At 39.9% G+C, this 25,210-nt stretch overlaps 1 protein-coding gene across 1 annotated transcript in view; it reads left to right on the forward strand.

Annotated features, from left to right (window-relative positions):
- Positions 1–25,210, forward strand: part of apaf1 (apoptotic peptidase activating factor 1) — a gene marked incomplete at its 3' end in the record, with an annotated part of 219,706 nt that overhangs the window by 151,685 nt on the left and 42,811 nt on the right. The window contains exons 23-24 of the mRNA XM_080754411.1: positions 10,678–10,812; positions 13,004–13,129. Coding sequence (XP_080610537.1) covers positions 10,678–10,812; positions 13,004–13,129 — 261 coding nt within the window. The remainder of the gene's footprint in view (positions 1–10,677; positions 10,813–13,003; positions 13,130–25,210) is intronic.

Here is a 25,210-nt window from a genome sequence, read left to right on the forward strand (position 1 = left end):
CGTATACACATACAGTATTAGATTATGTTTTTTCTGCTATTGGTTATTGGTTAGGTTGAAGAATTGGTGGGTTCCTGTTCCGGTGGATGATGTGCAGTGGCCAATCAGACACAAATATTGTCTTATTTCTATATTCCTACCATGATAAACTGTCAAAAGTGGTTCCTGCTCTCATCCTTGCCTCCCAAGTTGTATCGTTAAACTTTATTGGGCAGAAATTGGAAGTTTCAACCAAGGAATCAGATAAAGTAGCCACACTGAATTGCAACACATATTTGTTTGCAGACAAACATCAGCGCATCCATGTAAGTGTAGATTGAAAATCCATTGGTTTTTTGATTAGAATAAAAAGGAAACCGTTCACAGTGAACACAGGATATTTATATATTGTGTTGACTGGGAACCCGGCAGCGTTGATCAGAATGAATTCAGTTGTATTGTTCTGAAGGAATTTAGAGCAATCGTGTGCAAATTAAGTTTCTATAGGAACTTGAATGGCATTGAATGTGTCTTAATGGCTCTGCTTGAATAACAACATGAAGATGAGAGACTCTCTTTCACACATTGGGATATCGATTGTTGTTTAACATGTAAATGACAGAAAAATATGCAGAATGAATAGCAGGGATCTTTACAAAGTCAACAATAGTTTGTGAAGTGGCCTCCCTTTCATTTTCTATAGATTTCCAAGTCTATGAAGTGATTTTCGACGTGTCAAAGATACATTAAACCTGGTCTTCCCTCCGCCAAACAAGGGTTAATAATGAGAAGATGTAAATCCCATTTTCTTTAGGATTAGAGACTGCTACTTTGAGCCTGACATTGGGTTAGGATAAGTTATGTATTTAACTGGTAGCAATAACATGTAAACCAAACACAAGTTTTAGATAGATCAGACTTCCTTCTGTCTGCCTATTATATGGAAAATGTCAAGGGGCCAGTTGATAAAATGACAGCATTAATGATGCTGTATTTGATAACTTCTGTGTTCAATTGGCGCCTTGTATTGTCAATCGTAACAAATTACACAATTATTTGGAGACATACATGTATTTTTTAATATGTTGTTTTTTTATTTTGTTTTCATATATAGATAATGGTGTTGCCACCTTTGTAGAAAGTTGCATAGAGCATGTCTGGGGGGAGGAGGGAGGGGTGGAGCACAGTATGTTAGATTGTGATTGGTGGAGAGATTGTTCTATTGTTGTCTTTGGCCAATCATTCAGAGCAGTCAGTGTTTTCACCCCAGACTCTCTAGTATAAGAAGAGTTGGTCTGTGTCATTTCTCCACAAGTCTTCCAGGATATCAATCATTTCTGATCAGATCTGACTGTGGACTCCAGACTTCAGGATAAGATGAACTCTCTCAAACTCAATTCTGCTGAACAGGAGGAAAACAAAGACCTTGGTATGTTACTTACTCTACCTACATGTTGGTTTCATCAATATTCATTTCATTCTCAATGTTGCATTTTGTTTCATTGTAATTCAGCCTTTAGCTTGGTTGGAGATTAGATATATTTTCATATACATGGTCCTCACTAATGATAAAATAGCACAATATTTGTCTATTAGATGTGTGTGGAGGGCTTCAGAGGGATGTGGGCATTACAGAAACCTACATACCAGTGACATCATCAATAGGGAATCCAAGCTAATAGAAATGACAGGCTTCATATTTCTGAAAAGTTATTATATACAGATGGAGGAATGAAATGGAATTGAACTTAAAATGTTAAACATTGTTAACATATTGTTGAGAGAGATATCTGCCTAACTGCCTGCGATACATTTTTGCCATTTAAGTGTGGGGCCAATTACATCGAGATAGGTTGAACATTGGTGAACTTGTCCTTTAACAACATTATTTCTTCCCAATCCAGTGTTGCATCATCAGTCTGGCTTCCTTGTCCCACCAGAGGTGCCTGTAAAAAGAAGGATGGCTAAGCAAACACAACACTGCTGTGATCAGTGTGAAAAAAACTTCACTAACATCTCCCATCTTAAAATACACCAGAGAATTCACACTGGAGAGAAACCCTATGGGTGTGATCAATGTGGACAACACTTCTCTCAAATGGACAGTCTTAAAAAACACCTGAGAATTCACACTGGAGAGAAACCCTATGGATGTGATCAGTGTGGACAACACTTCTCTCATATGTCCCATCTTAAACGCCACCAGAGAATTCACACTGGAGAGAAACCCTATGGATGTGATCAATGTGGACAACACTTCTCTGACATGTCCACTCTTAAAAAGCACCAGAGAATTCACTCTGGAGAGAAACCCTATGGCTGTGATCATTGTGGACAACACTTCTCTGACATGTCCACTCTTAAAAAGCACCAGAGAATTCACTCTGGAGAGAAACCCTATGGATGTGATCAATGTGGACAACACTTCTCTGACATGTCCACTCTTAAAAAGCACCAGAGAATTCACTCTGGAGAGAAACCCTATGGCTGTGATCATTGTGGTCAACACTTCTCTCAAATGGCCAGTCTTAAACGCCACCAGAGAATTCACACTGGAGAGAAACCCTATGGGTGTGATCAGTGTGGACAACACTTCTCTCATAAGTCCAGTCTTAAACGCCACCAGAGAATTCACACAGAGAGAAAACCTATGGATATGTGATCAGTGTGAGCAATACTCTGAAATGAAGAGCCTTAAAAGCCTCCAGAGAATTCACACATGGGATAAAACCTTTCATTGTGATGGGTGTGGAAAAGATTTCAGTCAATCAAAACATTTAGAAATTCATTTTTTTTTGTTTTATTAGAATAAAAAGTAAACTGTCCACAGTGAACACAGGATATTTATATCTTGTGTTGACTAGGAACCTGACAATGTCGATCAGAATTAATTCAGTTGTATTGTTCTGAAGGAATTTAGAGCAATCGTGTGCAAATTACGTTTCTCCAGGAACTTGAATGGCATTGAATGTGTCTTAATGGCTCTGCTTGAATAACAACATGAAGATGAGACTCTTTCACACATTGGGATATCGATTGTTGTTTATCATGTAAATAACTGAACAATATGCAGAATGAATAGCAGGGACCTTTACAAAGTCAACAATAGTTTGTGAAGTGGCCTCCCTTTAATTTTCTATAGATTTCCAAGTCCATGATGTGATTTTCCACGTGTCAAAGATACATTAAACCTGGTCTTCCCTCTGCCACACAAGGGTTAATAATGAGAACATGTAAATCCCATTTTCTTTAGGACAACTGCTTACCTAGAACAATTAGCTATTATAATTGTAACATCACACTCCATTATCTTCCCTGTTATAAACACATTACATGTATTATGAGCATATTGATTCTATGTTTTAATTACACTGTATTGTTTTCTGGAACATGTCCCACTAACATTTGTTGCAGATATAAACGATATAAACTCAACTTAAAATATTTTCCCTTCTCAGTATTATTTTTCCTTGTAATTTAAGATTTATAGAATGATAGCAGCAACCTTTAGAGAACATTATTGCATTTGTATTCCTTTATTGCTTTGTTAAATGTATATCATGCTTGGTACAGGTTGTGTAGTTACAAATAAAGACATTTAAAGTCAATAGGCATTTTTGACATTTTGTTTGTAGAAGTATTGTGTGTTTGGTAATTTCAGTCAACCACAAGACATAGCCTACTCTTTGGAAGGCAATATCCCACCTTATAATGTCCCTTGGGATACCCAAATATGTTGGTGTGTTCAAAAACGTAGTTACTGCACTTTGTAGGGCAGACTAGAGTTTCATTACATCACCTTTACGGTTTATATTTTACTTTCCAAAGTCAGAGTGCAGTGGTCTCCCATTACCTTTTTGAGATATCAAGGTCATTACAGTGAAATGTCATTGTGCCAAAGAAACATGTACACATCATGTGTGCTATTGATGGACTCCACAGCTGTTATTACTTTTATTTAACTTTTAGTAATAACATATAAACAAAGGGGTTAGCTAGATCAGGGATGTACCTGCATATCCACAGGTGAATTGCATTTGAATACACTCATCTTTATTACATATTAGGAAAAGAGGCAATGACCTCCAACTATAAAGGAGTGTCAACAACTGGAGTCTGCTACTCATACCTGTGGATTTGAGAGGGGGTTATTTTGTGTAATAGAAAATGTAGATCATTTGGTGATAGTATGGTGTGGTGCTATTAGTTGCTAACAGTTGGCAGAAGGTCTATGGTGTCCTATTTTTGCATGTGTGCATGTGTAGAGCTACTAGGACAGTTTTGCCGAACCCCCAGCCAGACTGTCTGACTGTTCCCTAAGACACTTGTAGTAAGTGCAAGTAACCAAAGATGAAGTGTGCTACAAGCGTCTTGAACTAAGGCTAATATTGTACCAATAATATAAGAGTTATTTTCATTTAATATTCTGGCTGGATGTAAACTTAGATGCTGAAATTGTCTGTACCTTTTTATTTTATTTATCCATCGTGTACAAATACAGTATTAGATTAGTTTTTTCTGCTATTGGTTATTGTTTAGGTTAATTCATTGTTGGGTTCCTGTTCTGCTGTAGAGAGTGGATGATGTGCAGTGGCCAATCAGACACAAATATTGTCTTATTTGTATATTCCTAACATAATAAACTGTCACAAGTGGTTCCTGCTCTCATCCTTGCCTCCCAAGTTGTATCAACTTTATAGGGAAGAACTTGGAAGTTTCAACCAAGGAATCAGATAAAGTAGCCACACTGAATTGCAACACATGTTTTTTTCAGACAAACATCAGCCCATGTAAGTGTAGATTGAAAATTAACCGTTCACAGTGAACACAGGATATTTATATCTTGTGTTGACTGGGAACCCGGCAGCATTGATCAGAATTAATTCAGTTGTATTGTTCTGAAGGAATTTAGAGCAATCGTGTGCAAATGAAGTTTCTATAGGAACTTGAATGGCATTGAATGTGTCTTAATGGCTCTGCTTGAATAACAACATGAAGATGAGAGACTCTCTTTCACACATTGGGATATCGATTGTTGTTTAACATGTAAATGACAGAACAATAATGCAGAATGAATAGCAGGGATCTTTACAAAGTCAACAATAGTTTGTGAAGTGGCCTCCCTTTAATTTTTTATAGACTTCTATAGAATTTTGCATCTTATTTGTAATCAAGTTATAGAAGTTAGCCTAGTTATGTCACGTTTAGTAATAAAATGATTACAAAACAAAGTCTTCTGTAAATTAGAATTTCACTGTTAGATTTGACCTGGACCTGGTCTCCTCTCCACCACACAAAGGTTAATAATGAGAACATATAGATCCCTTCTTCTTTAGGATTAGACATTCCTGCTTTGAGCCTGACAGAGTCTGTTCTTTTGGATTTCTATCTACTCCTGATTTTTTATTATTTTGAAATGTGATTCCACATAACTCAGATTGTTGAATCCGGTTGACACTGTAAATATAGTCAACGTTATTGTTTGTAAAGTATACGTCCCATTGTTTATATCATACATGTATTCAAACATATAGCTAGTTTATCAGCACGTTTTTTATATCTTTGTTTCCACTTTTGTAGAAGGTTGCATGGAGCATGTCCATATATGTATGTATATCACCCTATATGGGCATAAATGGACACAGACAGACAGATACAGATATATCCATATATGGGCATAAATGGCAAACAGACATCGTTCCTGACTGATATATGGGCATAAAATGGATGCAATGGTCCCATGACAACAGGTATATTGGGGTTTGCATTAAAGGGCGGGGCATTCATTCCCTATTTACATCTTCCTTGGGAAAGAAACTTGGGAAACCGTCAAGGAATTTCACACTTGAGTGGCAGTGATGTAAAAGGAGAATCTTCCCATATTTGTACTGGGTCACAAATACCCCTAGGCCTGGGAGCAAACCATGTTCACTGGAAGTGGCTCTGTGCAGCCTAATAGTGAATCGTAGCGCCCTTCTGGCAAGCGCCACCCTCCCTGCATTCTCATTGGCTGAATGCAAGACTGAAAAAACATGGACACCGCCATTACCTTTTTGAGAAAACAAGGAAAGTTATCGTCAAACCACAACAGAGGCGTGCCGTCTCAAGCAGACGCGAGACACCGCTGAGCGATCCAAAGCGAGCGAGTGGCTGCGTCGAGTGTTGCGAAGGTTGCTTGCGCCGACTCTGCGCCGTTCCGATAGGGACAGAATAGTAGATAATGTTTGGTGGTGAAGCGTCACTCAAAGTGCCTCTGGCCAATCACAGCGCGTCGTTTCCGGGACTTGACAGAATCGTGCTACGGTCCACTATCACGCCTCTATGCACAGCCAGCAGACATATTGTAAAAAGTATTGGTCATCGCTTTCTGTCAGAATCTTCAGTAGTAGCAGGCGGCCTCACTGTTTCAAAGCAGGGGTCTTCAGCAGGGGGTCGGGACCCCCAGGGGGTCCTCAGAGTTACTACAGGGGGTCCTCCAACTCTTTGAGTGATAGAAACTTGACATGAATCCAAAATACACTGATGATTGTGCTGTCAAACAATGAAACTATATGGAATCTATAAAGGTTGTGGGGGTCCCTGCTTCATCTCTCTCTCAACTAAGGGGTCCTTGGCCTAAACATGTTGAAGCCCCTTGAGTTAAAGTATTTACTCAGCGAACTGCATGTTGCATTTTTCCCCTCTCTTTACGTTTCTGTGCTCCTGATTTTGTGTGTTTTCCCTTCCCCATCTTTCACTTGTTGACAAGTTAAATGTTTGAATGAATAGCACGTTACTGGATGTTTATGATTGGCGCTTCCTCACGATAATGCGCCAATACAAACCTTTGTACTGTTGTGAGGGGGCCCATAGATTAGGAGATTAGAGAACCCTAATATATTGGAAATGACAAAATACATATATTAACCTATGAATTTACACGTAGATACTTTGGGCTGCTATTTTTATTTATTGAAAACAAAATTATTAATTAAAAAAAATACCTCACCAGAAGCGGGGCCAACCCAGGGACCCCGTGATAAATTACACCATTGGCCCCGGCAGACCCACCGTTGTCTACTTAAAGGAGTAGTTCACCCTCAAAATGACTTTTTTTTTCTCCTATCGATTACTCACCCCATGGAGACTTCAATAATATATATATTTTTTTTTTGTTTTTGTCGCATTCATAAGTCAATAATTTGAGGAGACTCTTTGTAGGCCCATTGTTTCCGGATGGAATCAATGAGGTTTGATTGATTTTTTTTTATTGATTCCGGATTTGGGGTAGATTTATTATAATCAAATTATTGGTTAGGAATGCGACCAAAACAAAAATCTCAACCCTGGCTGTTTTCGCCATCCCCTTCAGGCGAACACATGCACACACACACGCACATATGCACACACACTCATTTTCCTCTTTGATTATTGGTGACTCTCTCTCTCTCTCTCTCTCTCTCTCTCTCGGTTTTTGAGCGGTGGTCACACCGTCTCCTATACGTGGCCGTGTATGCGTGTCTGTCTGTATGTAGCCTGCAATGCCTTTTCTGACCACACATGTTAAGGGAGGGGTGCTGTTGTTCAGGCCAGGCCAGGCACACTCACACTCACATTCACACACACGCACGCACACACGCAGCCTCCACCGCTCAGTTCACACGAGTGTGATTTTTTGTTCCAGTGCTCCCGATAGCTCTCTGTTTCTGTTCTGCTGTAGTGTTGACAAGTGATTGGTCAGTTCCACTCCATCGCTCCCCCTCAAAGCCCTCCACCATCAACCCTGTTCCCCCCTCCCCTCCCCTCTCATTGACAGGCCTGTCCACTGCTTTGTCTTCCACCGCCGCCATTCACAGGGGCGTCGCACCAAATTCTGGGCCCTGGGTGCTTTAACTATTGAAAAATAGCAGATCTACGGCTTGTAGATCTGCTATTTTTGAAAAGTCGTGAAAATGTGTGCAACCCCTTTAATATTTCAAATCCTTCTAAGGTTTTTTGAAAAACCTATGTTTCTACAGTATGTCAGTGGTGCTCAATCCTTTTCATGTGAAGGACCCCAAAAATGATATGTATTTGGCCACGGACCCCCATCTCAAAATATTTCGTTCCAGGGACCCCCCAGAAGCAAAATTTGAGTGACAAATGTTCACTTAGAAAATACATATATTCAAAGATTTGCACACATTTTCACGACTTTTCAAAAATAGCAGATCTACAAGCCGCCTGCAGCACGGCACTCGGTAATTAAGGCCCCTCCACCTTGGGCCCTAGTAACTCAGTCCCACTTATCCCCCCCTTGTGACGCCCCTGGCTATTCATGAACCATCCACATGTTTATTCACAAGCAATTCACAGGTGTTCTGTTTGACAATCGCTCACATGGAAATGGTTGCATTTTGTGTGTGTGTGTGTGGGGGGCAGCAGACGTGGAGAGAATTTAAAGCGTTTTTTTTTTTTTTTTTTTTTTTTTTCGCTTCTCCGCGGTAATGTATGTCAAATGTTGACCTTTTGGTGCGCTGCTGACGTCGCACTGTTCAGGAGAGATGGCGGTACGGGGGTGTGAGTGCGCATGTGCGTTCAATTACGGTTGATTATCTGTATGTAACGTAATGTGTCAACAAATCAACATTGAAAAAAGAACCCGATAAAACAGCAAGAGAACATCTGTGTCTGTTTAGATTTTTGCATTGGCAATTTAAAAAAGATAGCAGATATACAATGTTCACAGACTTTTTAAATATTTGAAAGATCTTGAAAGTGTGAGAACTGAGAACTACCGATGTAAAAGTCCTTTGTAGGCCTACTAGAATCAGACTTTATTTATTGATTGATTGATTGAATACTTTATTAGAAGTTTTCATGGGAAAAGCACAGTACAGTTCAGATACAAGGTATACTAATAGGATTTAAAGTTTTAAACCCAAGAAAGCACTCTGGCTGGTTTACATTCCTTTGTACTATTCATAGAGTAATTCACTCGGGTCTGAAAGGGTGAAAACTGATTATTTTTCATATTTGATTAAATGGATTAGATTGAGTGACTGCTCCACCCTCCATGTGATTGTGAGGGTGATATCATTCTTCTGTCGCAGCATGTACTCAGCTCAACTGATCTATAGATCTTCTGTTTTTGAAAAATCGTGAAAATGTGTGAAGTCTTTGAATATCTCAAATCCTTCTAAGGTTTTTTTTTTAAACAATGTTTCTACGTCAGTGGTGCTCAAACTTTTTCATGTGAAGGACCCCCAAAAATGTCCATGGACCCCCATCTCAAAATATTTATTTCCAGCGACCCCCTCAGAAGCAAGATTTGAGTTACAAATGGTCGCTTAAAAATACATATATTCAAAGATTTGCACACATTTTCACGACTTTTCAAAAATTGTAGATCTACAAGCTCGCAGCTGTGAGCTTGTATATTTGCTATTTTTCAATAGCTAAAGTATAAAATAATTAAGGCCCCTCCACCTTGGGCCCTAGTAACTCAGTCCCACAAAACCCAAAAACTTAAACCCGGGATAAATATGTCTTGTTTAAAGACTTGTTTCCAGTCAACACATATGGAGGTGTTGTGCGATTCCAGTTGACTGGGAACAGGAAATGTTAAAGGTCCCTTGTACCTACATTTACAGCTAAATGGGTTGTACACCTACACATGTACAGCTAATTATGTACTGCTTGATTTTAGATAGATACCTTTATTATCCCAAAGGGGGAAATCAGTTGCCCAGAGGCAGCACAGCAGTATAAGGTTATTTACAGAAGTAAGAAAGTTACAGAGAAGTAAGAAAAAGATAAAAGAAAAAAACAAGAACAGAGTACAGTAAAGAGCAAGGTACATCAAGAGAGGGAACAAATAATATATAAATAATATATATATACATAAATTGTCCTTAAGCACAACTATCAAAATAGTAGTGTACAAATCAAAAGAGACCATAGCAGTCAATGCTAGTTAGTGCAACAAGTATCTCACTGTCATGTCAAACACAGTTTACAGTTTACAGTTTAGGCATTTAGCAGACGCTTTTAATCCAAAGCGACTTACAATAAGCAGATACAACATCGCAATAATAAACAAGATAATAGGTCAGTACATTAACAGCAATATAACAATGTAAATGGATATCTATCTAGAGAAAAACACAATATAATCAAGTTCTAAAGAAACCTAACAAACAAATGTTAACTAGCTTCATGTATGGTCATTGATTTTACTGTAGTGCTAAGGGTTTAGGTGGAGTCTGAAAAGGTGAGTCTTCAGTCCACGGCGAAAGGTAGCGAGTGAGTCCGTTGTTCTAAGTGCGACAGGGAGTTTATTCCACAACTTGGGAGACAAGAGGGCAAACTGTCTCGGACGAGTGGATTTTTGCCCTGGAGTAAAACACAAGCAAAAATACCCAAAACTACTAACACAAGCTAACACAACCTAATAGTGCAGTGTAAAAAAAAGGTCAGTGCGAAAAAAAAAAAACTCGAAAAGAAACTAGAAAGGGTGTCACAGCCGACATGAGCACCCTCCCTGGAAGGTCCTTAGAGATCAGAGTCAGCCCAACTATAGTTCCGTCACCCCGATGGAGGCACCGCCCGAGTCACGTCCCAATAGCGACAGAGTCGTAAATCAGAAACCGCACTCATCCGAGGGAAACCCTTACGGCCTACAGTTATGCACACGTGTGCTTCTAACCTGTGTTGTTATGTGTCTGCTGCCCCCTGTAGGTGTGGAGGTGGAGGACGGGAGAGTGCACGGTGTTGCAGGGTCACACGGAGCAGGTCAGGCGGTTCTCTCTGCTCTGCCCCTCGCTGCCCGCTGACACCCGCCTGCTGTCCTGGTCCTTCGATGGCACTGCCAAGGTACCACACACACACGCATGCACGCACGCCTGTTGAATTGTTACAGTTTTTCACGATTGTTAACACACAGAAATAAAAAATTCGGCACACTTTTCACAACCTTAACTTCATATACCTATAGCTTGAGCCGATTTGACACTATACCTCACACTCCCTTTTCTGCATTAGACTCAGATTTTCATTCTTTACACTTGTCAAGCATACACACAATGTTTGGTTGTTGCACACACTTCTCAAGTAAAATCTCAAAGTTTCAACCTACAACACACAACTACGGGTATTCAAAACTCTACACATTCAAGTCTGATGTCAATTACATAATCACCTTGTTGTCTAAACACTACACACAAAACTGAACATTGAGACAGGAACCAGAGGCAGAGATGGGCACAAAATACAAAAAAATATTTGAAACACAAATCTTACACAAAAATACCAGGATATTGTCACCAGGATACTATCTTGGTGACAGTATCCTGATCAGTGTTAGACCAAGTACTGACCAAGTATTTAGATTTTCTTTGTATTTTGTGCCCATCTCTGACCCGGAGGCAAGATGCCTAAATCTACAGTAAATCAATAAAACATTGTGTATGCAGGGCTGTCACAATTATTACATAATCGTCTAATCGTGATTATTTGACATTATCGCAATTATTTTGTTATAATCGTCATAATCGTGAATGTTGAAAAATTTCAGAATTAGTGGAAATGGCAGATCTACAAGCTCACAACGTGTCACATTGCGACACGCTGTGAGCTTGTAGATCGGCTATTTCCACTATCAATGTTATTTTTTAAGTAGTAAGTTGTCAAATATGTCAGTAATGTATTTGTGTGTTTAGGTTATGTATCATATCTGCCATGTACAACTTCAAAGCCTAAAAGCCAAACAGAAATGTAATTATCAACGACAAAAACACTATTAAATCGTTAATCGCCAATTATTTGAGTGACAATTAATTGTCTTGTAAAATGTCATATCGTGACAGCCCTATGTGTATGCATATTTGTGTGTTTTATGTTTGACTATAAAAAAGTAGGCCTACACTGAGTGATTTTACAAAAGGAGAAATAGCTCATACTCCAGAGTGATTGTCATTCATAAGGTGTATTCCATTTCGATGATTGTGTTTTCAATTTTACACTGCAGTGTGTTGTAAATTATGTGCAGCAAATGCTTAGTTGTGTGTACTCAATGAATGGTATGTGTCATTTGAAAATATGGCTGTGTGTACCAAATGAAAACCCGAGTTCCATTTTGTGAACACATCAGTTAAAGCTATACTATGTAACTTTTTTTATAAAACAAATCTTAAAATTGTCCTAACTGTTAAATTGCTAGAACCCCCACTCCGTGAATTTCAGCTCTGAAAGCCTTTTCTTTATATGTTTTCTACTGGGCAGTGACCGGGGCGGTCTTTCGCGGCAAAATTGCGTCATCACACTAACGGCCAATCACAGCGAGGGTTATACAATGCCGGCCAATCACAGCGCAGATTATACACTGCCGGGCTCTCTGGTGGGTTTAGGAAACACGCCTTCAGGAAGTACACTGCAGTGTTTACACTGGAGGAGTCTAGCATGTAACTCCCCAACCGCTGCTCGTAGACGGACACGGGAGACCTCATTGAAAGCGTCTCGGCGAGGCGGACGCGGTGGTCTGACGGCCCGGTCCGCGGCGAAAAAAAGAAAGAAAAAAGCAAACGCGACCGCGGTTTGCTATACTGCTACAGACCACCAGTTGAGCAACTTACACAGTATAGCTTTAAGAAAGAGTCATCTTGGGAAGGGAGTGTCAGGTTTTGCATTTTGTGTGTGAGGTTTTCAGTTTTGTGTGTGCAGTTTTGAGAAAGCCGTTATTGTAGTGAAAAATGTGTTAACAATTGTGAAAAACTGTAATACAGAGAGATTCATTGCAGAATTCATTTAAACCTGCCTTTTGGTCTAAATCGGTAGTACTCAAACATTAAAATGTCAAGGTCTCCCCTTAATACAAATCAAATGGACCCGATTTGGTTTCATTTGTATACTGTGTATACCATACAAGAGTCTATCTGATACAGCTATTTTTCCATATCGCCCACCCCTGCAGCAGAGGGCGCCGTTTCTCCTTCGTATGTTTCCGCATAGGGGTTCTCAGATTGCTCACTCACTGCTGGCTGGTCCATCTCTGTCTCTCTCTCACCAGGTGTGGGACATCGAGAGTGGAGATAAGCTCCAGGACATCGCAGGACATCAAGGGGCCGTGCTGGCCTGTCATGTGTCACCAGATGGACTCCTGTTTGCCACCGCTTCAGCTGACAGCACCGCTAAGGTGACCCCCTCCTATACATACATACACACACACACACGCACGCACGCACGCACGCACGCACACACACACACACACACGCACGCACGCACACACACACACACACACACACACCTTTATCTATCTCTCTTCCTTTAACTCTCAAATACCTGGAACGCTCCCGAGTCGTGTTAGATTTTAAACACTTTAACCATTATTTTATGCTTTAACTTAAAAAAAAATAGCAGATATACAAGCTCACAGCGCGGCACCGAGTGCCGCGCTGCGAGCTTGTAGATCTGCTATTTTTGAAAAATCGTGAAAATGTGTGCAAGTGTTTCAATATTTTTGACCCGATCTTTGACCCGACTTCTAAATCCTTCCCCTAAATCATCTTGTTCTCAAACTTCTTCATGTCAAGGACCCTCAAAATTACAGGTATTTGGCCACGGACCCCCATCTCAAAATATGTTGTTCCAGGGACCACCCAGAAGCAAATATTTGAGTTACAAATGTTCGCTTTTAAATAGATATATTCAAAGACTTGCAAAGAAAAATCATGACTTTTCAAAAAATAGCAGATATACAAGCTCACAGCGCGGCACTCGGTGCCGCGCTGTGAGCTTGTATATCTGCTATTTTTCAATAGTTAAAGCAGTCAATAATCCTAGTCCTAAATGGGTTAATACTTTAAAACCAGGAAATCATCATTTTAGTTTTTTTACCACTTTGACCATATTTTATTTGCTGGCTTTTAAAAAGAGAATAGCGGATATATACCAGTAAGACGCCCTAATGCTGCTTTCACACTGAGAGAAGCCAAGCTAATGGTTGGCTTGGTAATTCAATGTAATCTCTATGCAAACCAGCTTTTAAAATTTCCAAGCTTTTCTTCGAGCATGGACATTTTAAAAGCTGGTTTGCATAGAGATTACATTGAATTACCAAGCCAACCATTAGCTTGGCTTCTCTCAGTGTGAATGCAGCATAAGGGCGCTGAGACAACGAGACTGACACAATATATGTCCATATATGGGCATTCCCAGATATATGCGTATGCACAGACAGCCGCAGTCTGTGAATGATCCCAGCGACAACGAAGAAGAGTGAAGCCAAAAATCACATGATCTCAACAAAACAACGATGGAAAACTAGGGCTGTCACAATTATGACATAATCGTCTAATCGTGATTATTTGACATTATCACAATTATTTTGTCATAATTGTCATAATCGTGAATGTTGAAAAGTTTCCAAAATAGTGGAAATAGCAGATCTACAAGCTCACAACTGAGCTTGTAGATCGGCTATTTCCACTATCAAAGTTATTTTTTAAGTAGTAAGTTGTCAAATATGTCAGTAATTTCTTTGTATATTTAGGTTATGTGTCATATCTACCATGTACAACTTCAAAGCCTAAAAGCCAAACAGAAATGTAATTATCAACGACAAAAACACAATGAAATCATTAATCGCCAATTATTTGAGTGACAATTAATCGTCATGTAAAATGTCATGGAAAACCATCCACAGTCAACTTGCTATAACTCTGCAACAGGGCATTCACCAAATATTCGAATATTCGAATTTTCGAATATCAAAGTCACTATTCGACGTTGTACACCGAAGTCGAATATTCGCTTATTTAAATTTTTTATTGTTTTTTCTTTAAAAAAGATATAGTTTATGAAGCTTGGCTAGATAGGAAGTCATAAGAATGAGTTGTCAATGCCCCTGGTGGATGAATTTGTTAATGCTCTATACCAGGGGTTCTCAAACCTCTTTAGGCTGTGACCCCCAAAATAAACATATTTGAACTGGGAACCCCCACCCTGACAAGCACTTGGAATTGTAGGTATTACATTTAATGTGACTCGGTTTCCGCAGATAAATATTGTAAAAATAGCAGATCTACATGCTCACAACGCGAGGCGTTGTGAGCATGTAGATCTGCTATTTTCACAATGTTCGCCTCTTGCTTACTTAATATTTGATAGTTTGGCCAGTCCTGTCGAATATTCGACTATTCGAATACTTTGAGGTTGAACAATTCGAATACTAAAAATCACTATTGGTGAATGCCCTACTCTGCAACAGATTATCCTGGCCGGACCATTTCTTCTCTCCCGGGATTCCAGGACGTGTCTCTTTGAGACCACCCGCGGGGCGGATCGCCGCGATGCATAATATTCCATGATTTGTGTGTGAAAACGCTGGGATTTGCTTGCGAGGGCAGCCATACAGCGATGTTTTAGATCTGTCAGGTAAAGAGTTTAAAGGTGATACACCATGACATTTCACTTTTCCAATTTTAAAACCTTTTTTTGGGGTCCCACTAGCACCTTCTATCCTCACAAAGTCCCATTTCTGACCGTTGTGTCTTTCTCTGGTTTTGGGAAGGCGGAGGTTAAAAGCATCCCACGGGTTCTCACAACAGGCTGTCCAGATTTGCTGCCGTCGCTGATGTCAGCGACGGCCGTTTTTTTCATATGTATATATTTTTTCATATAAAATGCTCTGAGAGCCATTCAAAAATGAGAGAGGCTCTCTATTCAGGAGTGGTAATTTAGCCTCAAACCTTTTGAAAAACGTTTTTTGGGACATAAACAATATGACATAAATACTTTTTAAATGCATGGTGTATCACCTTTAAGGGGCTGATGTGTGCTGAGAGCTGTCATTCTATGAAGCCACTAGCAGCGTGTGATCCATTACACACAGACGGGTTCCCTCACTCCAGAGTGGGAGCTCTGCGTGAAGTCACACTGCGCACTCTGGAGGGCTGTCCTCATTAACCTGTTTAGAACGTCTATTCTTGAGAGACTACTATGTCAGAGGTTCTCAAACCTTTTCATGTGAAGGACCCCCAAAATTATATTTATTTGGCCCACGGACCCCCATCTCAAAATATTTAGCTCCAGGGACCACCCAGAAGCAAAATTTAAGTTACAAACGTTCGCTTTGAAAATACACGGTATATTCAAAGATTTGCACACATCTTCACAACTTTTTCAAAAATAGCAGATCTACAAGCTCGCAGCGCGGCACCGCAGCTTGTATATCTGCTATTTTTCAATAGTTAAAGCATTCAATAATTCTAGGCCTAAATGGGTTAAGAGGGGAACGGTGGGACGGTCCTGTCACTCTCCACAGGCGGGCAGGAAACGACCGTCACCATGGCAACCGTTGCTACGCCACCTATAGCTAGGCAAGAAGAATAAGCCCTTCCGGAAAGACGCTGAAAAGCAATGAGTTGACGATGATTATGCCAGGCAATACCAAATATGGGAGCCAGTAATCAGCCTGACTGATTCTACAGCTTTATATACTGTTCGTACTGGACCACATGCACATCATGCCAGCCAGACTGTATGTGCCAGATTTTGTGACAGAAATGAGCAACTAGGCCTAGGAAAACCAGCCCAAAAGAAGTGACCGCATGAGCACTTTAACCCATTTAGGCCTAGAAATGATTGAATGCTTTAACCAGTGAAAAATAGCAGATATACAAGCTCACATCGCAGCACCGAGTGCCGCGCTGCGAGCTTGTAGATCTGCTATTTTTGAAAAAAGTCGTGAAAATCTTTGAATATATGTATTTTCAAAGCGAACGTTTGTAACTCAAATTTTGCTTCTGGGTGGTCCCTGGAACTAGATATTTTGAAATGGGGGTCCGTGGCCAAATAAATATCATTTTGGGGGTCCTTCACATGAAAAGGTTTGAGAACCACTGACATAGTAGTCTCTCAAGAACAGACTAACTGAGCTCCCAAGAGAAAAGGACCTTTTCTTTGACGATGGCTGGCCAGATTGCTGACATTGAAACATATTTTTTTTCCAAAAATCTTAGAAGGATTCAAAAGACACTTATAGAATCGGGTCAAAAATTCTAATTTTCAAGATTTTTCAAAAATAGCAGATCTACAAGCTCACTGCGCTGTGAGCTTGTATATCTGCTATTTTTTATATTTAAAGCATAACATATTGCGTCATAATGTGTTCAGGCCTAAATGGGTTAAACCTATATATACTGTAAAGAAATAATTTACAAACTCACAACACCTTGCAATGTGACATGTTGCGAGCTTGTAGATCTGCTATTCTCAAACATTTAGGAAGATTTTTGATTCTAACGACACAAATTTATTACGGGCTCCCTGGCAAAACCTTTTCAGATGGGGGAGGAAAGGACAAATACATATTAATTTAGGCATCCATGACATGAACATATTTGACAACCACTGGGTTAAATAATAATCAGGACAAATAAGCTACTACACTTTAAATCCATTGCAACCCACCAATATTTACATGCAACCTTTACAGAAAAAGAAAGAGTCCCTTATAATAAGTGGGACATGGCCAGCCAGGCCAGGGGCGTCACAAGGGGTAGGATAGGAAAGTGGGACTGAGTTACCAGGGCCCAAGGTGGTGGAGGGGCCTTAATTATTTTATACTTTAGCTATTGAAAAATAGCAGATATACAAGCTCACAGCGCGGCACCGAGTGCCGCGCTGCGAGCTTGTAGATCTGCTATTTTTTAAAAGTCGTGAAAATGTGTGCAAATCTTTGAATATATGTATTTTTTAAGCGAACATTTCTAACTCAAATTTTGCTTCTGGGGGGTCCCTGGAACTAAATATTTTGAGATGGGGGGTCCATGGCCAAATACATATCATTTTGGGGGTCCTTCACATGAAAAGGTTTGAGAACCACTGACATCGAAACATAGATTTTTCAAAAAACCTTAGAAGGATTTGCACTCGGTGCCGCGCTGCGAGCTTGTATATCTGCTATTTTTTTCAATAGTTAAAGCACAGGGGCCCCGCAGTGAATCCTTGTACCCGGGGCCCAGAATTTGGTGCGACACCCCTGGACATGGCAACAGGCCAGCCAGTGCTGGCTTGGCTGCTGGCTGCATCTCTGGTCACATGTCAGGGCTGTTACCGGACCAGACGGACGGATGATTCCTGTCCTGGCGTGTTAGGCTCTATGCACGCTGTATGGTTTCTATACTGTATAGCAAGGGTCTTCAACGTTTTCAGGCCAAGGACCCCTTAGTTGAGAGAGAGATGAAGCAGGGACCCCCACAACCTGTTCATAGATTCTATATAGTTTCATCGTTTGACAGCACAATCATCAGTGTATTTTGGATTCATGTCAATTTGTGTTTTCAGATATTTAACCACTTCACTTCAGCCATCATTACCTAATAAACTTTACCTTTTACTCTGTACTTAGTCTGCTCTTTTTCCCCTCTACACCAAACCTCTTTGCCGAAAATAGCCGATCTACAAGCTCACAACGCCCTGCGCTGCGAGGCGTTGTGAGCTTGTAGATCTGCTATTTTTGGCTAAAGTTCTCAGAAAATGGATGCTAGGGTTCAAGTGGTTAAAATAAAAAAGAAGAAAAAAGGTTTCTATCACTCAAAGATTTGGAGGACCCCCTGTAGTACCTCTGAGGACCCCCTAGGGGTCCCGGACCCCCTGTTGAAGACCCCTGGTATAGTGTATATGCTTCAAACTAAATCGAATTTAGTGTACTGACACTGGCCAAAAAAGGGTGGGCTTGCGGCCAACAGTTTGCCACATTTGGCATCCGATAGCCATAGTGTGCAAACGATATCGTTACCATATCGTTATCTTTGTGGAAGATATTAACATGGCAAAATAAAGGCAATGATATGGCTAACATATGGATGGACTATCAAGCTCGTCCTGCATGCCAAGTATAGCTAAAGCCAGTTTATTATAACCCATTTAGAACGGATACATATTATAGTGTATCATTATTTTGGAGAGACAGCCGTGGACTCTCTGCGTCCACGTCTGAGACGCGTCTGATGACGCGTTTGATGACGCGTCCGTGCTTAAATAGCCTTCAAGACGCAGCTTTGTGTCCAGGACGGAGCTCCCGCGGCTCAAGACGTGAAACCGCGGCTCAAGACGCGATTCGAGTCAAAGGACGGGGCTTTGACACTACAATCGCGTCTTTTCGCGTCTTTTCGCCAAAAGACGCGGCTTGGATCGCGTCTTTGAGCCCAAAGACGGAGCTGGGACACTACAATCGCGTCTTCCGTCTCATGACGCGTCCGTGCTTAAATAGTGGTCAAGACGCAGCTTTGCGTCCCTGCACGGAGCTTGCGTCTTCTAGACGGCTCAAGACGCGATTCGAGCCGAAAGACGGGGCTTGGACACTACAATCGCGTCTTTGATCCCAAAGACGTGGCTTGGAGGCTACCGCGTCTGGCTGGAACTCGGAGCGGAGTCAAGTTCATTGAAAATAACGGGGCCGTATGTTTTGACGCGGCGCCTCCGTGAGGCCGATGAGGCTAGTGTGTGTTCCCCTTCAGACGTCTGCTGTCTGCTCTCCGTGGGAAAAAAAAAAAAAAGGGTGTCTATTGTAGGCCTATGTATTTTTTGATGGAGAATTCAAATATGACCTTCTTTTTTGCATAGGACAACTCTAACCTGCATCAATTGGTATTTTATGATTGCCAATTGTACCCTATCCATCTAAAAAAACAAATTGGATCTCTATTGTATGTATTTTTTGATGGAAAATTCAAATATTACCTTCTTTTTTAGATAGGACAACTCTAACCTGCATCAATTGGTATTTTATAATTGCCAATAGTACCCTATCAATCTAAAAAAACAAATTGGATCTCTATTGTATGTATTCTTTGATGGAAAATTCAAATATTGCCTTCTTTTTTAGATAGGACAACTCTAACCTGCATCAATTGGTATTTTATAATTGCCAATAGTACCCTATCAATCTAAAAAAACAAATTGGATCTCTATTGTATGTATTTTTTGATGGAAAATTCAAATATTGCCTTCTTTTTTAGATAGGACAACTCTAACCTGCATCAATTGGTATTTTATAATTGCCAATAGTACCCTATCAATCTAAAAAAACAAATTGGATCTCTATTGTATGTATTCTTTGATGGAAAATTCAAATATTGCCTTCTTTTTTAGATAGGACAACTCTAACCTGCATCAATTGGTATTTTATAATTGCCAATAGTACCCTATCAATCTAAAAAAACAAATTGGATCTCTATTGTATGTATTTTTTGATGGAAAATTCAAATATTACCTTCTTTTTTAGATAGGACAACTCTAACCTGCATCAATTGGTGCATCAACCTTCTCTCTATCTATCTATCTATCTATCTATCTATCTATCTATCTATCTATCTATCTATTTATACTTCACCTTTAGTCAAGAAGAGAGTTCAGCCTCAGGAACTTGCACACCTGGAACTGTGTCATGACTGTGTCATGGAGCTAAGCAGAACTATGTGAAATACTCACAATGAGTCTGATGGACCAATCAGAGTGGTGGTGGGGGGAGGGATCAACAATAGACAGAAACTGGATAATGCTTTGTTAACTGTCCCACCTAAGTCCCTGCTAGTCTGAACAAATCACCTTCCCTCTCAGAACACTACTACTACTACTACTACTACTACTACTACTACTACTACTACATTTATATAAAGCTGCTCTTGCATTTGAATTCAAGTCTGACACAAGTTAAGGTTAACTTAGGTAGTAGTTCATTTTGCTGGCTTTTGTGTGTGAGTGTGTAGGCCCACAAATTATTATAATTGTCTGTCATTAAGTGACTCAAAGGGAGACGTCTAATGGGTGTTTATTATTTTAATATTAACTGTGGGAAGATTATATATATTTTATTTTGCACTTAAAGTGTTGTGATATTATTCCTGAAGGAAGAGGGGTATTTTCACAGCCCAGGCTTTGAACCTAAATGCTGTTTACATGCTCTATAAATATTTATTTCTATATAAAACTCAGTTGTGTGGAGTTATTGTGTGCCTTTTCTTGTAGCTAAAGAGTCCATTTGTTCACTAGACATTAAGTCAAGGTTACTATTTTGAGTTGAAGCCAAGTGTTTTATTACTTTGTGGTTTAACATTTTTTAAAAGGCAAATTCATTGTTATGGTTACTTTAGAAGACTGCTTTTGCATTCATGAGTTATAAAGAGAGCCAAGCTAATTCAAAGAGTTAAGTTAAAGGAACACAAAACGTGACTTAACTCACAGCTGCCATTGGACAGACAGTTATAACATACTCTTATCTTTCACAGAACAGACAATTATCATTTAGTTTATCTATTTGAGACATGTAGCTGCTCTAGGGGAAATAGAGCATTAATTTGGGATCAGCCTATTCAATTGATAATGACCAATGGGTGCCAGTTTCTAAGTAGTTAAGCATATTACCATAACAATATATGTGGCCTAGACATGGATATTGCCCACTCAACTCGTAATCTACAGAAATGTCCACCACATCACACAGTATAAAACCTAGTAGAGAAATCTGCCTTCTCCTGTATTGTATTAGTGACATTCATTAATAAATAGTAAAATAACAGGACAGAGCAGAACAGGCCTCTGCTGTGTCTTTATTATGGGTGCATTCCAATGCAAATGGATACTCTGGAACAATCTGAAACAATGTATCTTTCCTGTGGCTGTTATAATGAACACAAACAGATCAGAACGTAATTTAACATTAACCAGTTACATTTATCATACAACAATGTAAGGGATGGATTCCTTTCTATTGTGTGAGTTACTTAAATGCTGATCAATATGTGAATCTGGCTCTTATCAGGTGGGTGTTTTCTCTCCCTGGCCTGTGCTGTCCTCAGTTAAACCAAGACAGTGCTGTTGTCACCAATGTGGAAAAAGCTTCAGCTCAATTTATTATCTCAAAGTAGACCAGAAAATACACACAGGAGAGAAACCATACGGCTGTGTCCAATGTGGGGAAAAGTTCAGTTTAATGGCTGCTCCGAAAGTGCACCAGAGATTTCACACCGAAGAAAAGCCTTACTGCTGTGAACACTGTGGCAAACGTTTCACTGTAAAATCTAGCCTCGTACAACACAAGAAGATTCACACTGGAGAGAGACCTTACTGCTGTCACCAATGTGGGAAAAGGTTCACTCTGAAGACGGCTCTGAAAAGACACCTGAAAATTCACACTGGTGAGAAGCCATATACTGCTGTCTCCAGTGTGCGAAAATGTTCAGTGATATGCATCATCTTCGGTGTGAAATCTCTGGTGCACTTTCGGACTATCTTTTCACCACATTGGACACAGCCGTATGGTTTCTCTCCTGTGTGAATTCGTTCATGTATTTTGAGATAAGACAATCGAATAAAGCTTTTCCCACACTGGTCACAGCAATAGGGCTTCTCTCTAGTGTGAATTCTCTGGTGTTCTTTTAAAATCCCCTTTTGAACAAATCTTTTCCCACACTGGTCACAACAATAAGGTTTCTCTCCAGTATGTGAACGCTTGTGATCTTTTAGCAAAATACTTCCCACAATGTTCACAGCTGAATGGCTTCTCTCCTGTGTGTATTTTCTGGTCTACTTTGAGATAATAAATTGAGCTGAAGCTTTTTCCACATTGGTGACAACAGCACTGTCTTGGTTTAACTGAGGACAGCACAGGCCAGGGAGAGAAAACACCCACCTGATAAGAGCCAGATTCACATATTGATCAGCATTTAAGTAACTCACACAATAGAAAGGAATCCATCCCTTACATTGTTGTATGATAAATGTAACTGGTTAATGTTAAATTACGTTCTGATCTGTTTGTGTTCATTATAACAGCCACAGGAAAGATACATTGTTTCAGATTGTTCCAGAGTATCCATTTGCATTGGAATGCACCCATAATAAAGACACAGCAGAGGCCTGTTCTGCTCTGTCCTGTTATTTTACTATTTATTAATGAATGTCACTAATACAATACAGGAGAAGGCAGATTTCTCTACTAGGTTTTATACTGTGTGATGTGGTGGACATTTCTGTAGATTACGAGTTGAGTGGGCAATATCCATGTCTAGGCCACATATATTGTTATGGTAATATGCTTAACTACTTAGAAACTGGCACCCATTGGTCATTATCAATTGAATAGGCTGATCCCAAATTAATGCTCTATTTCCCCTAGAGCAGCTACATGTCTCAAATAGATAAACTAAATGATAATTGTCTGTTCTGTGAAAGATAAGAGTATGTTATAACTGTCTGTCCAATGGCAGCTGTGAGTTAAGTCACGTTTTGTGTTCCTTTAACTTAACTCTTTGAATTAGCTTGGCTCTCTTTATAACTCATGAATGCAAAAGCAGTCTTCTAAAGTAACCATAACAATGAATTTGCCTTTTAAAAAATGTTAAACCACAAAGTAATAAAACACTTGGCTTCAACTCAAAATAGTAACCTTGACTTAATGTCTAGTGAACAAATGGACTCTTTAGCTACAAGAAAAGGCACACAATAACTCCACACAACTGAGTTTTATATAGAAATAAATATTTATAGAGCATGTAAACAGCATTTAGGTTCAAAGCCTGGGCTGTGAAAATACCCCTCTTCCTTCAGGAATAATATCACAACACTTTAAGTGCAAAATAAAATATATATAATCTTCCCACAGTTAATATTAAAATAATAAACACCCATTAGACGTCTCCCTTTGAGTCACTTAATGACAGACAATTATAATAATTTGTGGGCCTACACACTCACACACAAAAGCCAGCAAAATGAACTACTACCTAAGTTAACCTTAACTTGTGTCAGACTTGAATTCAAATGCAAGAGCAGCTTTATATAAATGTAGTAGTAGTAGTAGTAGTAGTAGTAGTAGTAGTAGTAGTAGTGTTCTGAGAGGGAAGGTGATTTGTTCAGACTAGCAGGGACTTAGGTGGGACAGTTAACAAAGCATTATCCAGTTTCTGTCTATTGTTGATCCCTCCCCCCACCACCACTCTGATTGGTCCATCAGACTCATTGTGAGTATTTCACATAGTTCTGCTTAGCTCCATGACACAGTCATGACACAGTTCCAGGTGTGCAAGTTCCTGAGGCTGAACTCTCTTCTTGACTAAAGGTGAAGTATAAATAGATAGATAGATAGATAGATAGATAGATAGATAGATAGAGAGAAGGTTGATGCACCAATTGATGCAGGTTAGAGTTGTCCTATCTAAAAAAGAAGGTAATATTTGAATTTTCCATCAAAAAATACATACAATAGAGATCCAATTTGTTTTTTTAGATTGATAGGGTACTATTGGCAATTATAAAATACCAATTGATGCAGGTTAGAGTTGTCCTATCTAAAAAAGAAGGCAATATTTGAATTTTCCATCAAAGAATACATACAATAGAGATCCAATTTGTTTTTTTAGATTGATAGGGTACTATTGGCAATTATAAAATACCAATTGATGCAGGTTAGAGTTGTCCTATCTAAAAAAGAAGGCAATATTTGAATTTTCCATCAAAAAATACATACAATAGAGATCCAATTTGTTTTTTTAGATGGATAGGGTACAATTGGCAATCATAAAATACCAATTGATGCAGGTTAGAGTTGTCCTATGCAAAAAAGAAGGTCATATTTGAATTCTCCATCAAAAAATACATACAATAGACACCCTTTTTTTTTTTTTTCCCCACGGAGAGCAGACAGCAGACGTCTGAAGGGGAACACACACTAGCCTCATCGGCCTCACGGAGGCGCCGCGTCAAAACATACGGCCCCGTTATTTTCAATGAACTTGACTCCGCTCCGAGTTCCAGCCAGACGCGGTAGCCTCCAAGCCACGTCTTTGGGATCAAAGACGCGATTGTAGTGTCCAAGCCCCGTCTTTCGGCTCGAATCGCGTCTTGAGCCGTCTAGAAGACGCAAGCTCCGTGCAGGGACGCAAAGCTGCGTCTTGACCACTATTTAAGCACGGACGCGTCATGAGACGGAAGACGCGATTGTAGTGTCCCAGCTCCGTCTTTGGGCTCAAAGACGCGATCCAAGCCGCGTCTTTTGGCGAAAAGACGCGAAAAGACGCGATTGTAGTGTCAAAGCCCCGTCCTTTGACTCGAATCGCGTCTTGAGCCGCGGTTTCACGTCTTGAGCCGCGGGAGCTCCGTCCTGGACACAAAGCTGCGTCTTGAAGGCTATTTAAGCACGGACGCGTCATCAAACGCGTCATCAGACGCGTCTCAGACGTGGACGCAGAGAGTCCACGGTTCTTGCTGTTAT

The sequence above is a fragment of the Nannobrachium achirus genome (genome assembly GCF_963921795.1).
Source record: "Nannobrachium achirus genome assembly, chromosome: 23".
Lineage (NCBI taxonomy): Eukaryota > Metazoa > Chordata > Actinopteri > Myctophiformes > Myctophidae > Nannobrachium > Nannobrachium achirus.